Source organism: Molothrus aeneus, chromosome 7 (assembly GCF_037042795.1).
Source record: "Molothrus aeneus isolate 106 chromosome 7, BPBGC_Maene_1.0, whole genome shotgun sequence".
NCBI classification, from domain to species: domain Eukaryota; kingdom Metazoa; phylum Chordata; class Aves; order Passeriformes; family Icteridae; genus Molothrus; species Molothrus aeneus.
The window spans coordinates 11,882,988-11,900,514 of record NC_089652.1 but is presented as its reverse complement, the minus strand read 5'-3'; the positions used below and the strand labels follow the sequence as shown (position 1 = coordinate 11,900,514).

The 17,527-nt window shown below is 37.7% G+C and overlaps 1 protein-coding gene across 2 annotated transcripts in view; it reads right to left on the bottom strand.

Annotated features, from left to right (window-relative positions):
• Positions 1-17,527, bottom strand: part of SPATS2L (spermatogenesis associated serine rich 2 like) — a 76,107-nt gene that overhangs the window by 26,052 nt on the left and 32,528 nt on the right. For both annotated transcript variants that reach the window (XM_066553749.1, XM_066553750.1), the window contains 2 exons: positions 13,726-13,789; positions 3,318-3,426 (listed from right to left, as the gene is read on the bottom strand). In XM_066553749.1, the coding sequence (XP_066409846.1) occupies positions 3,318-3,426; positions 13,726-13,764 (148 nt within the window). In that variant the 5' untranslated portion in view covers positions 13,765-13,789. The remainder of the gene's footprint in view (positions 1-3,317; positions 3,427-13,725; positions 13,790-17,527) is intronic.

Genomic DNA, 17,527 nt, shown 5'->3' with positions numbered 1-17,527 from the left:
ACCTGTTTTGAGTTCATTACTTATAGTGGATGGTCTCCTTGGCACTACTGGCTTTTTATGGACTTCATTGCTCAAAGTGATTGTGTGCCTAACTTAAAACATTAGCATAACACCCAGAAAAATCAACACTCAAAATCTCTTGCCTGAAAAGGAAAGTATCTCAGTACCCAGAGTCAACAATGAGTACGTTAAATAATCCACCTTGACTCTAGAGCATCCAAAACTTTTAAAAACTTCTGGCATTTTTATCACGAATTTTTTATTTGTTACCTGTCATCTTCAGAAGACATAAGAGTATAAAAAGTAAAGAATTAGCATACAAAAGAGTAATTTCATGGACTCTTGCATAAAATCTGCATCACACAAATACAGTAAACTTAGGCCTGGCAGAAAAGAATGGTAAAAAAATTATACTGAACAGTAATTACAGTTATACTTGAAATTCTGCCTGTCAGCCATAATGAGTTGCTTAAATAAATTTATGGAACAAAGCAGGCAGAGCTTTGGTCAGACCAGTGCTTGCTGCAATGTTAGAAGAAAACTCTTCTCCTTCTAATTAACATCATCATTTTGTTCTCCTGTAGCCTAATGCTGAAAATAGATCTCATGGTAAGCACTCAGTCTGAACTGTCATCCAAACTACTATGGCAGCATCTGCTACAATAATATTTTAAATACCAGCAGATTAAAGGTCTTCTGCTTGAATTTAACAATCACTTTACCATCACTTCACAAATCCAGTAAATACTCAATTATTTGCCTTTTCAAGTGGATTTCATACTCAGCCATTCTTCTCAATCCTTTCAGCAAAATCTTTATATTAGTATTAAGAAGAATTGCTGTTTTCAGACCACCAGGAGTTGTCAACCTGTATTCAGCCAAACACGTGTGAGGTTTTCAGATGTACAGAAATTACTTTTCTATCACAATAAGCCAGATCCAAGATTATCTGGTGAGCCTGTCACACACAATAGGAAAGACTATGTATCTTGCTAAGTCACATCTGTTAAACTGTGAAAAAACTTGCATGGAATCCATCAAAGCCATGTTTTATTTGCTAGATGACATGACAATGCAGATAGAAGGCTAAGACAACTTCTATTTCATGTATAACTATATACATATTTACAATTAGTTACACACACACTTATGTACATGTAAGTACAAGCCCCTCTCCTAAAGGTACCTCATCTTTTGACAGGCACCATGTTTCTGTATCAAGTAATAAACATTTGCTCCCCATTTTACTCCATGTTGCTGAAAATATGTGATTTCATGTGACAGCTTTGATAACTGTTTTCACAGTAGCAACCAACACGCTTTTTGTGTTGGCTGGTGGTGTCTTTGCTTTGCTCCCCTCAGCTTCCCTGTGAATACTATGCATGCTGAGAGTTACTTTAGGGATTCATCCAATTACCCTCTCTTTCTTCCAATTGGAAATGCACAAACTATCCAAATCCCAAAGCCCTCATTTGAATACACCAGTATATTTTCTTGAACACATCTACAAAGCAGCTGAACAGACCTTCTGGTTATGCTTGATTAGATAAACTAGCATAGCAAATAAAACATTTGAACTCTCTTTCACTTAAATCAAATTTTACATACAGAATAAAATTTGTAACAGAGGGATCATCTAAATGTCAATCCAGATACGAAGCAAGATTGGAAACTAAATATGAGTATTTCTTGATTCAGCTAGCAGCACCTCTGAGAGAAGCACTGCATGGAGGCAGCTCAACCTTTCCCCTCAGCATGGCCACCCTAATTGCAGGACTTCTCAGCAAGTGTTATTTCAATCTTAGCAATTTTTGTCATTCGTGTGAAAAAATATTTCAGTTATTTATTCCATCCACAGCGGCAGCTATGTGGATATGTATCTTTTCTGCTCTTTCTAGACAGTAACAAATATTAGCAATTTTCATATACTCCCTCACAAAGACTTCTGAACAGTAATCATGCACTGGTGAAGTTCAAAAAAAAGGTCATCTGAACTCAGGTATAACAGCTTGCTTTTCTTCATGACTTTATTGCACTTCTTACAAAGCTTGTGCTTGCTCTGTTTCTTCCTTACATCAGGTGATGAAAGAACTTCCTCTTTTGAGGAGCCATTGGAAACAATTCATAAGCCACAAGTAAGCTATGATAACTTACTACAAAATAAAGTGAAAGCAACTTAGTGAATAGTCATCAAAAAGTCCTCCACTACCTTCCCCAGGACATACATTACAGGAAAAAAATTATTGTTAATTGGATGCATCACACTTCCCTTTTTCTCTGTGTGTGTGTGCACACACAAATGCAATTTCAATACATCCCTCAGAATGTAACTGTCTGTGCAGCTGCCTGAAGCAAAAAGAATCATATAGATCTGGTGGAAGAATTTTGAAACATTTATAAATACTCCAGTTTGCTTGCATCTGCTTTTTGCATATTGGTAATTCCTAGTATACGATGATGCTTTTTGACTGATACATTTTAGTAAGTTATTCCAAATCAAATCCAAAACCATTTTGAAGTAAAATAGGCATGAATTAAACAACTTGCTGAGATAGCAAAAATGATTTAGATCATTTTTAAGATCTACAGGGCCATTTGAGTCCACCGAACTTCTACTATCGTTTATGTAACCCCAAGCTGCAAAAATTTTGAAAAAGATTGCTCATGGTATGCCATTACTTTTGGCAAAGGGTTTCTCACAGATCCTGGTGAAAGTTCAAAATACTTGACTTTATATATTTACCAGAAAAGTGATATTAAAATACAAGTGACCTTTCATTAGAGGTGGTCTCATGATGCAAAATACAAACATGGATCCAGGTTTAAATGGCTCGAACTTTCAATGGAGTCTTGGTTCAGCCATTATAAATGTCAAGACTATTTGCAAAATTCAGATTGAGGTTTGAATGTCAATGTATGCATCAAGTTCAGGGGTTTAGGGGCCTGGTTATGTGCTTCAGAACTATCCTGAATTGTTCTTAGCTACTGTACTTAGATCTTCAATAATGAATAATTTCCTGACATATTATTTACAAAGCATTAACTTTCATGCAGAATAAAGAAGCAGGTCTGCAGTAAGAATGGCTTCAAGAATAGCAAAGTCAGGTAGAACAGATGAACAACCATGTCATACTCCATCTCATACTATGAAGAAGCAAAGATGCAGCCAGGAGGATCAATTTTTTTAATAATTAACAAGTGTCACATATCAGATTTCAGAAGAACTACAGAATATATTTTGAGCCACTAGAGACAACAAATACTTGGCATGTCATTGAATCCCTCCTGCATTAGTGAAAAAGGTACATTGTACTCACCATCCATGAAAGCTTGAACAGCCTTGTCTACATTGTTATCAAATTGCTGCAACACCAGAACTATCTCATTATTGCTTTTGTTCGGAACAATTGATCGGATTGCATTGATCTGTAAGTAAAGGAAGACAATCACATGAATTTATCATACTCCTTCAGACTATAAGGTACCTGTGCCAATGCATGTTTATATAAATACCTGCTACACTGAGGTGCTCACAAGCACACAGTAATGTATCTATCTGCACAAAGCAATGCCCATCCTATCCTCACCCAGCCATGCAAATAATGAAGCAGTTTCTTCATGACATCAAATGATAGAACTGGTAGCCAGTAATCCTGGAAACAAATCCAACTCTCAGTCACAGCAGAAGAATTCTAGCTTAATTCAACTGACAGAATTTGGCATTATGCTCCTTTCCTAAATAGTCTATTTGCTGCCAAGTGTCTTGACATATTACCTATGCAAATTTAGTGAGCACACGACTTCTTCAACAAGGCTCTTGCATGGCCTTGCTACATCAAAGTTATGACTGATGCTTTTGTGGCATCTGAAAAACAGTCATATGCATGAAAACAGTCGGAGGCTAAAAGAGAACAATATCATTTTTAAAAGTTCTAGTGGCTGCTCAACATTATTTCAGTTTGCTGTTCCATATACAAGTGACCAGGAAGCTTGTGTAACAAAAACCTGAACAAAGGACATGGGATGCCAAATCCTTCAGGAAACTGCTGATGGATCAGGTGTTACACCCACAGATGACTCTGGCATGCAATGCTTAAATTTCACAGCATTTGCTACTGCTATACTGTCATTATCCATTGATACCAAATGGAATTCAACTAATGATGTTTTAATAAAATATTCCTACTGGAATCACATTATCATTTATTTTCTCATCCCTATATATTATAACTGAAAGCAAATAGCTGCATGAAACTTTGTTGCTATTTCATTTTAATGCTATAAAAATTTTACTAGATCAGACCAAAAAAAAAAAAAAAAAAAATTAAACAAAATTAGCAAAACAAAAGCCTATGATAAAAAATGAGAGACTCTGCCAGACCAGTTTAGCTGTTCCAAATTAGCTTTATGAGCTTCTGAGTCAAGATATCCAGCACGTATTTTCAATCAGAAACTTGTTACTGTCCTGCAAATGTTCATCTGGGACCCTCCTTTGTCATCTTTCTGTGGGAATACATCCTTGATTAGGGTGTACTTTATTTACTACATCCCAATGCCATCATGCTAATTGTGAAGCAGTGTGGTCTTTTTATTGTACTGTGAAATATAATTGTGAAAAAGTAATACATGAAGGTAGAGCTGTTTAAGGGCATTAGGCTGGCTCACATGACAAAAGCATTCACACTACCTTGTTTTAGCTGCCCAGTTAGGTGCTGAAGGACAATCCCTATGGAGTCTCCATCAATGGGGACATCAGAAGGTGATTGAGAGCACTCAAGTGCTCAGATTTGACCAAAATAATCTAATTTTCCTGTAGTATGTGCACCCCACTCCCCAACCACTGTGTTTCCCTGTCCTGTATACTACCATAAACCAGGAATCATGGCATGTTCTCTCATTGCAGTGATGGGACAGCTCAGATTCCTGATGCCTACTGGACTCAGCTTTGGAACTGCAAAAGGCTCGTGCTTGGCTTCAGTACATGTTAGTACAGCTACTTAGGATGATTTACTGTGCTCCTGTCCATCTTCCCATCACAACCCTCTCTGCAGCTTCACATTCACCCACAGCACCTCTCAGGTAGCAAGTCTAGCCTTGGGCAGTCCAGACCAAACCCAGAGTTTAGAAGCTGAAGTGCTTGCCTACTTCCCAGGACCCTTTCCCAGAGGCCTATCCCATTTTCTGTCTCATGTTGCTGTGCTACGTCTGAACCAGGCCGGCCCACAAGCTCAGTCCCCAGCCAACAGAGGCTGCTTTAGAATATCTACTGCACAGGGGTAACTTTATATTAATGTTCATACAGAGCATGCTGACAAGTGGACTGCTTGAACCAGAGGCTGTTGTTGCCAGAAACTATGCAGAAAATCCCCTGTCTGCTCAAGTTTCTCTCTTCAGCTGACATGCATGCATGGGAAGAAGTAATGAGTATAGCTCTCTGCTATGTACTGCAGGCAGCCAAGTGAAAACTAACCCAAATCAATAGGATGTGAAGAGAAAGCACTGGAAAAAGGAGTTAATTAATCTAGTGATTGTGGGCACAGGCGTGCTATTTACTGATAAAGCTGCAACAAGTGTGAACAGAGCTGGCTCCACAATAAGAGCTGGCAAAGACACTAAGGTAGAGCAGGCCACAAGCTGCAGACATTTTATGTTCAAGCTCATAGCTCTCAAACATTTTCACCATGTGGATTACATCTTCATATTCTCACAAAAAAATCCCCTCTTCTTTCACAATCATGTGAATCGTCTCTCTGCCTACTCAAAATTGCATAATCTCCTTGTGGTAACTGCTTACAGGAAAAATAGTAAAAGAAATATCTAGAGTATTCTAACCAACTTTAAACTTAAGCACAAGGATCTCCCATGGCTTCTAGGTCCTACTTTGCTATGAAAGGCCTGCAAGCCTCGGGAAGCATCTGGAAACAACCAAGTGAGCCTAAGACCTCACTCAGAGCATCAGACAACTCGCCAAACAGCGCACTTAGGAAACTTAAGAAGAATATCTGTAGGGTAGAGGACATTGACACACAAGAACTCACCCAAGCAGGCTATGTTTTAGTCTACAAGATCAACCAAAGACTTTCTGTTTGCACTGGGTGATCTTTGTTAAGAATTTTTTGATTATAGAAAAAGCAGAATTAAAAGCTAAACTGTGCTTCATCCAACTAATACTATAATTAAATAAAAAAGGCTATGGAAACATTTTGTTGTGGAGATAACCCAAAAAATCCCAGGATGATGATCTTAGGAAAAATGCTTAACAGTACAGAGAAAAGAAATTTAGCATATGACAACACTGTAGACACAGCCCTGGTTTAGTTGGACTACTAAAAAACTTGATTTAGGGAATTAATATACTGTAAAGCTCAACAGTTCTACTGCCAAAACCCAACAATATTTTTTGTCGACTGCTGCACAAAAAATACATTTGTTTATCTTTCTATTTGGAAAATAAAAAAAATTGAGAAGTTTAATGAAAGAATTCCTCAGGAAAAGAAAATCAGATTGCAATGGAAAGCGTCCAAGACCTAAGAAATCCAAAATCACAAGTTGTTTAGACTTTTTAAAATCTGCTTCTCTTATATATGTATGCTGTGATACCCAGGATATCTACAGGTTAGAGTTTCTCCTAAATTTCCATATTTTTGCAGTGATTTAAGTGGGTGAGTAGATGAAAACTAAAATTTGCAATCAGTAGGATGCATCAAAATTAATACACACACATCTATATCTATAACCATCTCAGTTTAGAATCAAAAGAACAGAGATCCCAAAGGGTTTTGCTCCAAAACAAAGTATTTTGTCTTGCAAATTTTTAGGAACAAAATGGCATCATGTTACCATACTTCTGGAATTTCAAAGACAAAGATCTGTGTTCCAGACAGCAAGTCTACAACACATGCACTGTTTCACCAATGTTATAATCCAGAATACATTGGAACTGTTGTACACAGGCAATGAAAATGTCAGCAATTTCTGGACAGAAATTACTGACATGTGGTTACAAGACTCAGATTGTGACCTGACAGTATATCTGGGAAGAAGACAAGGTATATGGAGGGAGACGAGGCTATAATGACAGCCTTCACCTAGAAATGCAAATTTCAAGGTCCCAGATATTCCAGCCCTTAGTCCTTTAACCCTGATTTCAAATATATAGGTAGATTTCTGGGTCTGAAGCTCATCTCTATTCCCTCATGCAAAAAGTGTCCCATTTGTTTCCAGAAAGGGACCTAGTAATAAAAAATAAAAAAGCCAAAGGGAGGGATGGGAAACTTCCTGACAGCATAAGCCAAACACAAGTGCACTTCTCCAACTGTAGGTCTTAAGAGACCTAAACAGACTGTGATGAACAGAAGCATATCAAAGCTCCAGGAATGCTTGACAAATGCAAGATGACAAGGTGGATTTACTGAAGGGCTCAATGTGTTCTGGATCCAGCCCCTCCAGGTATGCTGGCTGCTCTCTGGTTCACCTGCTACCTCAGGTGATAAAACAGCCCTTGTGCTAGTACAGCTGTACACCTAGGCTTACAAACCTCCAGCTGCCTGGGAGAAGTCCATCACTTCCCAATCCAAAAAACTGTATAGAGCTCATTTTCATGACAGATGTGATAGGATGATGCCAGGGCAGGAGGCAACTTCTAACTTTCTCTCTCTAAACTCATAGTCCTCAAATTCAGTAAGAATATCCATCTTCTTAACATGTAAACAACAGATTATGCAACTGGAATCATCTGGTATTTATGACTTCTCAACAACCAACTCCTTTAAAAAATACTCAGCATCCTAAAGTATGAAAGAAAGTACCCAAACAAAAGAATCCCTTCCCAGGGAATGGTACTGCATTAATGCCATTCTGCAAAGGCTAACTCAGCAGTCTACTTTATTAGATTTCCATTTATGTGGGAGAAAACTTTTTTTTCCTACTTACTGAAACCTGATCATAGGAGAAACAGCATTACCAGACTAATTATTTTGTGAAACATCCTGTTTTTATCCAGTGTAGATTCCCAGTGAACTACTGTCATCATCTGGATGCTAGACAGCATTCCAGGACGCCAAGAGAATTCAGTAACATACCTTCAGAACCACAGATAATTAAAGCTATTAATGTCAGTGTTAGTTGAAAATCTGTCACTGACAGCAGTTAAGTTCCTGGGCTTTCCCTCCTGCAGCTTAACAGGAAAGCACATTATTTTGTTTACTAAGAAAACTTTCCTAGAATTTCAGCTTACCAAAGTTACTTCAAAGCAATCACAGACCTAAAATATAAACATGTGATATTGACTGTATACAGTCAAGAACATGAAAGACAGAACCCAGGTCCACCTCCATTTAAACCCATGATCCAGAGCTCAAGTCCTGCTAATGCTTGCTGCAATTTGAGCCAGACTGCGTCTCATAAGGGCCAGAATTCCACAGTCATGAGGATGTTTTTATCTGTCTCTTACAAAAAATGTTGAAGACTGCCCAGAAATGGAATCAAAATTGAAAAAGGTATCAAGTCTCCTCAGATAAGTGTCTACCTCACAATAAAATCCTCAAGGTCTGATCAGATATACTTGACTATTTTTCTGATGATTACTGTTAAACATCTCATTTGAGGCAAATTTTTGGCTCACCTAAAAAAAAAATATACACACACACACACACTCATACATATATAAAATGAATCAGTAACAGGTTACTTTGGAGGAATATAGCACACAGGAAAGGATGCTGAATTCTACCCTCTCATGGTAGCTTACTCGAAGTCCTCACAAACACTCATCTCACAAGACTTTCTAGGTAAGTCAAGCTCAAAAAGAAACAGAGCCTGCCTGGAAGTTGTGACACCAGATTACCTATTCCACATGCAGAACCAAGCTGACAGCGATGTGCGCTCCTCTAAGCCCTTTACTTTCTCTGTCAAGTTTCAAATGGTTCCCAGGCAACTGTAACAACATGGACTCAATCACTGCCTGTTTGCTGCTCTGCTCCATCTGGTCCCCCTTGGCATCATCTCAAAGAGGATGTTTCTGGTGAATAAGTAACATATCCAGGGTTCAGAGAGTTTGTTTATGTATTTCTGACATAGTGACAAATTAAACTTCTTTGCTGAAAGCTCACGGCTGTTCTGAAACCCCTAAACACAGCTGCTCTAATCCCCCTGAAGTAAGTTACTATTATGGTCACTCAGACAGAAATATTCTTATTCATGCTTGGTTAGGAAAACTAACACCTTCACTTTGCACTAAACATTAGGATCAACAGGTCTTCTCTAAGAACTACATTAATTTATAAGTATGATTATCAATAAACACAGACATTTCCTACTTTACTTTTACTGCATGTCAGTAGCAAATTTTTTATGTACACAGATACATCACTCAATTCCATTACACCCCCAAATTCTCCCAAATCCTGCAAGTGAAGCAGGGAAGAAGGGCTGCCAGCAGAACACTGCTGGTTTTGATAATCCAGGAATTTAGCATTAACAGATATCTTGGCTACATTAAGCAAGAAAATGCATTTTAAAACCACTTTATGGTAGAATTTTTTAAAAGGTTTTGAACTTCTACACAAACACATTTCATGAATACAATTTGACTTGGTTGTATTAAGAGGGTATTTCTTACATTGGAGATGTTTTTTCCAGAAGCTTTACTAAGTTCATCCTGGTAAACTGAACAAGTGTTGCTAATATCCCCTTTGGGCAAAATGACAGTTTTGATCAGATCTGTGCCTCTCTTTCTGCTACATGATCTCTTCATCACCCTCATACATTCTGATCATTAATTCCTAGTAAGCCCCAAAAAAGTTCTACTTGCTGCAGTAAACTTCTTTAGGCACTTGTCATGGATTTATTATTTCTCCCTTATCCATCAAATAGCCAGGCATTCTAATATGTTATTTCAGGATTCCTGAGAAGTTTGGCTTACTAAGAACTGTTCTACTTGAGTGATGACAGCACCATTTACAGACACGGGTCTGTGATATCCTTAATCCAAGTTAAATGGCTCATCAAGTGACAAATGTGCATTTTGATCAACTTTTTGGTCTTTGAACAGTCCATCTACTTCATGGGCAAAGAACAGCTGCAAAGGTCAACTTTAAGGAGAAAGTTTCCAATCTGTGATTTCACTAATCATTTGAATGATTTCAAATTTACATACTACTTCCATTCCTTCCACTAAGTCCTACTCTTTTCTTGCATGCTGACTATTGCTTATGAAAACCACATTTATGGTGTAATGCAAACAAAACTGTGAAACCTCCAAAACCACATCTGAATAAAATTTCCTTCTTGCAGTGCTGCCCATCTGCTCCTCCAGCTCTGACACTTGAAATGACAAATGAGAAAGCAAGCCTTTCAGGAGAACTTCAGCAAAACATTACTCCTAACAGAATCTCAAAAGGAGAATTTTCTTCTGAATGAGTATTTTGCTAATTCCAGCTGACAGCAGATGTCACAGCAAACAAACAAACAAAAACAAAACAAAACCCCAGAAACAAAAACAACAACAACAACAACAAAATCCCAGCCAAAAAAATGGACCCAAAAGCAAGTCCTGAAGTTTAAACAATTCCTGATATTTCTTTGGATCAAAACCAAAGTCACATGCCAGAAATGAATGGTTGTTCTGGGGAGCGCCTGATACTCACTCTTGTCTTGTTAAACTAAGAGGGCCTAATTGTTGCAGGAGACAATACATCATTTGTCTTCCTCACTCCAATTTCTTCTTCTTTCGAAGACTTGTAATTCAGAATCTCAGCACCTCTTCTGGTGATGTACTAGGTTAATGCTTGAATAGCTACTTTAATTTTATGGATTTGGATGCAAGCCAATGAGTTTAGCTCATTTTACCCCTTAATCCAGTGAACTTTTGTGCATATGATCTGAACTATGTACAACACTTGGTCTCTGAAAATCCTCATACAAAAAATAAATCCTTACTTATTTTCAGGCAGAGAGATGATTATGAGCGTTATCAGAGGCAAGAGGGATAGTGGCATAGTGAAGGAAGACTACAGCAAAGGTCAGGGCAGAGGGAATTATTCTGAGAGAAGTCCTGATGGTAAACTTCTTATACTGGTTATGCACCCAATTAATGACCTTTGTGTCTGCTGAAATGCAGAACTTAGGTTATTCCAGAAAATCTGTGGGTTATGTGCATGAAAATATGGTAATTGAAACAGTCCTGGCTCCCCTACAAGAGTATCACAGCTGCAGGAGTCTCTGCCAACTATGGAAACTTTCATTAGCCTTCCTAACATCACAGGCCAACATTTATATAAATCTCTTGGGGGAGAAAAAAGAAGATACAAAATAGAATGTTTAACCTATTGACTCTATGAACTATTTCAGCTGAAATGCCAAGAATGAATTATACAAGTATCACTACCACAGTAGCATTCTCTTATGACTCAAATTCAGGGGTGGGGCTTTACAGAGCCTGGTTGTGAGCGTAATGTCCAAAATGTCTGCACTGGCCTCACACCACTTTTAAAACAGTGGCAGAGGTTTTACTTTCTTGAATAACTAGAAGCTGATCACGGAGAGAACACAGGGAAAGGTCACCACTGAAAAAAAAACCCCAAACAACTGCTGCCCCACCCCCAAACAAAAGAACAAACATGCTGAAATCTGCATGGGATTTTCACCACATTTTTATCACAGTGAAACAACCTTCAATGTAAGGAGAAACCTGTGTGCTACTTTTGCAGAAACTTACATGAGTAAGTACTCGTGTGCAGATGTACAGCTCCTTTGGCTTCATGCAAGTCCTAGCAAGATCAAAGTCTTAAGTACATCATGATCTGCAAGCACTAAGGCAGAAGAAAGGGAGAATTGGGAAGGGACTGTATTCTAGTCTGTTCTTTTAAACCAGGCCTGCTGGTATTTACATTGAGGGCAATGGATTTGTGAAGCTCAGCACAAGTATTATATTTATAAACCTTAGTTTTTTTACCCAGAAATATTGTCTCCTAAAAGGTGGGTAAAAGTAAACATTAAACTCACTCTGCTTCAGTGTTGTGAGGGATGACTATGGAAGCTCTGTAAGCTAAGTGAGAAAGGGATGTGATTTTGACTCCCTTACCAGCACACTGTAAATATGTCTGCTTTTCAAACATGCAAATGTAATCCTCATGTTTTAGCAGTTTATGTGCAAATATTATCCAAGACAACTCTGCAGGACTTTTTTAAACTTTTTCCTTGTATTTCCAGTGCATCACTCAAAGACTTCTGGAGCTACAGTCACTTTATAGTTACTCAGTTTGTTGCTGCCCATACAGTAAGCTAAATACAAGATACCAAAGAGAGCCACTGCAACCCTGTTTTAAAACACAAGGGACTTGCCCAGGTGCAATGGCTCCCTGAGCACAACACCCTCCCAACTGCAGTATGTAGACTGCAGGAGGCTTATGCTGTTTGGTCACTAACCCTTTATGCATTACATTAATCTATATTTCCAGAATAAAACCCAATGATTTTGCAAAACAATTTCAATTGCTATTAAACTAAGTTTTCAATTTGGCATAGGGATTTAGTGGCACTAAATAATAATGGAAGATGCAGGAATAAACAGTGGAGCAATTTATAACAGAGTGTGTTGATTCAATTATTTTCCTGTCTTAAAATGCATATGGTCATAAACATTTGATTTGGGGCACTCCCAGCTGATATCACACTTGGAACAGCAGGTATCTCCCGTGAATAAAACTCCTGTTGCAGTTCTTCATTCTTAAACTTGCAAAAGACAAACACATGATTTGTAAAATCCTGCACTTGTAAAACTGACTTAAATAAAAAATTTCAATCAACACAGTAAATATGTAGAGCTTCAATTGACTTACTGAGTTATATTTTGGGAATTACTGTACTCTGGCAGCAGGGAAAAGAATTCAATGACATTAGTTTCTACTACAAAATCATCATGCTACTCCATTTTAAAACCCTGTGCTTTTATTAAGGACTAAGGAAGACATTCAGCACCAAGACAGAGATTCATATTACCATGCAAATCCTCAAGCACAATGAGCAACACAGATGTTAACACCAAATATAAGGTAAAGCCACTGAAAAAAACAGGCACCTGGGCAGTGCAACAGGTAAGGAACTGTTTCCAATAAAGAGAGATAGAGAAAAAGAAATTCTGGGGTTAGATTGTCTCTTCACAATCTGACTGCTGGGAGTCACAGAAGATCTCCTGACCTACCTCATATCCTAATTAGCTTTAGGTCCTCTACTGCTCCTGAAAGGGTGATGAGGCTCAAGCTCTAGCCAAGGATAAGGAGAAGACTCACTCAAGCACATGGAATGCAGTTAAAAGCAGACATACTTTCATAGGAAAAAGTAATCTACTCTTTGCAGGTCCTGCACTTTTAGGAATTGCTTTAACTATTATTGGCAGAAAATTATATCTAAAGGGCGTGTTTCTTCAATGGTTGCATTTTGTACAGCAACAATCATCCCAAATTGCTGTTCTCCACAGCATCAGTGTGAACAGGAATTACAAAGGAACAAGAGAATTCTAGCTGAGAAAACAGTCTCTCTGCAAAAAAGCAAAAATGCTTCTCACCACACAAGATTCAGATTAGTCCTATCAATATCTGTGTGTACTTAACTTCATGCAGAGTCAATACATAATAAAGTTCAGTATGTAAACTGTTGGAAAGAGCAGAAATTAAATAGGTATGCAAATATAATTTTGGTTTGTATTGTACTGTTACTTGAACCTACCTTTTCCTTGATATTTACATGAGAATTGATTTCTGCCATCTTTATTCAGAGGAGAGTAGTGTCTCTGAAATAAAAAAAAAAAATCAAAGAGATTAATTTGGAGGTTTTAGTCCCAACCTGTCAAAGCTACACCTGTAATGACTAATTGCATATGCTTAGCTGTAAGCATTAGAGAAAAATGAGAACACAATGTCCTGCACAGCAGTGCTCAATCCTGCCAAAGGTAAAGCTAGTCCAAATTTCCTACCTTCCCCAGATTAGTTCTGCAAGCACATTTAAAAATGCCTTATAGCTATGACTCTGGATAAAAGGCATATCACACTTCTCCCAGCCATGTCTCCCATACCCTGTTCTGAGGCTATAAAGAGCAGGAGTACCTTAGATGAACTCAACAGTTCTGTTTTCTCATTCACCAGCATCCTCAATTTTTGCCAAAAGAATTTATCAATTAATGCAGTCCTAAAAGGCAGCTAAATGTGCCAGGAGGTAGGGCTGACAAGTGCTGCATGGCTGTTTGTTGTTTGTTTTTAATTCATAACTAATTCAGAAGATTTAGTCACACAGCTCCTACTGAAACTAACAGGGTCTGTAGATTTAAATCTCTAAGTCTTCTCTGAAAACTTGGGAACATGAATGGAATTTGCATATGATTAAGAAATCCTGCAATATGCTTTCTATTTCCAGTTATGTGGCTGGGTAATTGAGAGAGACTCTACCACATGATGAAGAGTTAAACACAGGGAAAGGAATCCCGTTGCCTATTCTTGCTTCCATCAAAACCAACTGCCTTAAATTTCACTAAGGAACAAAGCTGAATCTTCACATTTTAAAATTAAATCACACACCAAGAATTACAGCAAAGACTAAGTCAAATGAAATACAAGCTTGGTTTGGTCTCTCTCTTTAACTCTATTGTACACTGATAAAAAGGTACGGATATATGAGAACAAACCCTTAAGTTCATTTTAAGTTTTAAAGTTGGAAGAGCTCCTTTTCCCCATTTGAGCACTTGCTATGTGGACTGATAAGTGTTCCAAAAATTCTTCTAAATATCTTTTAATGCCCTTAAACAATGCTCCCTCAACTTCTTCTTTGAAACACAGAAGTTTAGTAGAGTTCAAATTGCAGAAATTAAGCACGTCTCTTGCAGTATTCACTGACAACTTTTAAATCTTATAATTAATTTCTGTATGCACCCATTTTCTAACTAAAGAGATGAGAGTTGAGGAAGCATATGGAGAAGAGATAACAGGAAGAAGAAAAAGAAGTTCATTTGAGTTTTGGTCTGATGAAGAGCCAAGGGACTAAAGTAACCATTTCCATTGCCAGCTATTAAAAAGACATGCTTGAAATAAGTAAGGCTGCTCGTGCCATCTCCATCTTACTATACTATGAAGAGAAGCTCTATCAGAACTCAGATACCACTGTGTCCCTGAGAAGCAGACACTGTTACTGTCTGCTGGTATCTCAGAGCGGATGGCTGCTTTTCCTGCCCCTCCTTACATGGAGAATGAAAGAGCTCAAATTAGTTTCTTTGTCAAGCCCACCCAAAGGCTAGAAGCAGAATTAAAAACATCTGGACAGAGCAGGCAGGAAGATCACTCAGAAGGTAAGTTCAGGGCAATTCCATTTCCAATATCTAGTGTGTTCCAATAACAAAAGAAAGGTGTTGAGAAATGCTTGTAGCCTGTAGTCTCTAGACAATTTTTTTTAATGTACTTCTTGTCTTTTTCTGTCAGCTATTTCTCATGCCAAAGGGGCAAAGAACATGAGACAGAGCTGATAAATTTTCCCATGCAGACTGGAAAAGTCAGCTCTAAAGTTACTCTACATCTTCACCTCCCTTGCTGCTTCTCATAAAAGCATGGCTTCTATCTAGTGATATCAACCCCACGCTGGAGGGGTCCTATTCTCTGTTTAAGGGGTAACCGTATGATAAGGAATAGTTAAGGAATTCAACTGGTTTGCTCTTGTATCCAGTACAGAGCAGATTTTGTAATGTTAGAGAAAACTAACACTCTTGCATGCTGAGATCAACGCACTCTTGCATACTGATTCAAATACACTTAATCTGATCCAGCACCTCAGAACAATAACAAGAAAAAGTTAATCTGTTCCTGAGGAACCAAGCACACAACACAGAAAAAAGCTCACTAAAGGAAGTAACAAACTCTTCTGGCCTTCAAAGTTTATTAATCTATAAAAACCACTAAGTAATGGGAAAAGATCTTTGTCACTTTAAATCCTCAGGTCTTTTTCAACATGTGCTATCAATTTTGTACCGAAATTTAAAACTGCATCTTGTATGAAGCAAATGAATCCAAATAATGATACTTTGTGAAAGCCTCATGCCTCTCAACTAAGGTTTCTTCAAAGATAGATACTAGCTAAAAAATTCTTGAAATTTAAATTAATTTTGCTGACTAAACCCAACTACTTAGCCAATTCTACTCTTCATAGCAATGCTCTGACTTGATTTAAAACCAGACATAAAAACTTCATTCAACACCTTGCCAGAATTTGATGTGTCTCTTCTCTGCTGTACACTGCAGGTGTTTCTATGATTATAGCCTTCCACCAATAAATGTGGTGCTGATTCAGCTAGCTTGCAACTGCAAGCTATTTCAAAAAGACCTGGCATGCTACACAAAACATACACTCTGCTTCTTTCTTCCTTTCTCTTTTTTCTTTCTCTTTTAAGATACAGAACTAAGAGGACACGAGCTTTTACAAATGGACCCATTTCTCTATACTTTACACACTTCATTAATATGCATTTTACAACTGTCAAAATGAAGATGCTAAAACTGAGTTGGAGCTATTTTTCATTCACCTTCTCCAAGGACAGATAATTGAAATAACATTTATAAAACACTTGCTCGTTTATATAACTCAGTCCAGCACTGCTTGTTACATAAAATACAGATGATACATTAAAAAGAAAATGTCAATGCTGCACTAATTTTTAAAAGCATCATCCTTTATGGCTATACTTAATAGCTAACAAATTTAAATTTCTCACTGTAGCACCAACTGATTTATTGACTTAACTAGTATTTTTTTCTCTGGTGTTATTTTAATCTCAGTGTTTAACAATTACTTAGTTTCTGTGGCAAAAGACTACAGCATATCCATAATTTTATGAACAAAATAGTCCCACTGAAGTTTAATCTCCAGGCTCGGATCTAAGTTTGAGTTGCTACATTCTCGTCCTCAGTTCTTCAGCAAAGCTTCTTTCTGTGCAAGTTGTGGAACATCAAAATAGGACCCTCAGCTGAGCCCAAAAGGGACCTAAAGCCAATGCAGAACAGTATTTTACATGTTACCAACAGCATGCACACAAAAGAATTTTTGGAGAAAGATCCCTGACAGAAAATTTTCTGCACTGGCCAAGATTAAGTTAATAGAAGTACTAAATTTAAAACACAGAAAACATACTGTATATGAGAGATTCTCAGACAATGTCAGCTTACATGCTTTGTCTTTCTCCACATCTGCTTGCATTTTTGCTCCTGAAATGTCATTGCAAATCATGCCAAAAAACTTCCAAGAAAAAGAAATAATGAAAAAAATCCCAACAAACTACAAAATCTCTTATATAAATGGGTCATTAATTTCTGACATAAATTTCCAAATGCATTACCTGCAGCAGGAGATCACTCTCAGTTTCTCATTACATCCTGACCTCAAATACTGACAGGGTGTTTTTTCTAAAGCTGTTACACACATCCAAATGAGACATTTCACTTGCCTTGTAAAATGAAGCATTTCAATAGCATTCAAGGGAATGCTGCAGAGAAGA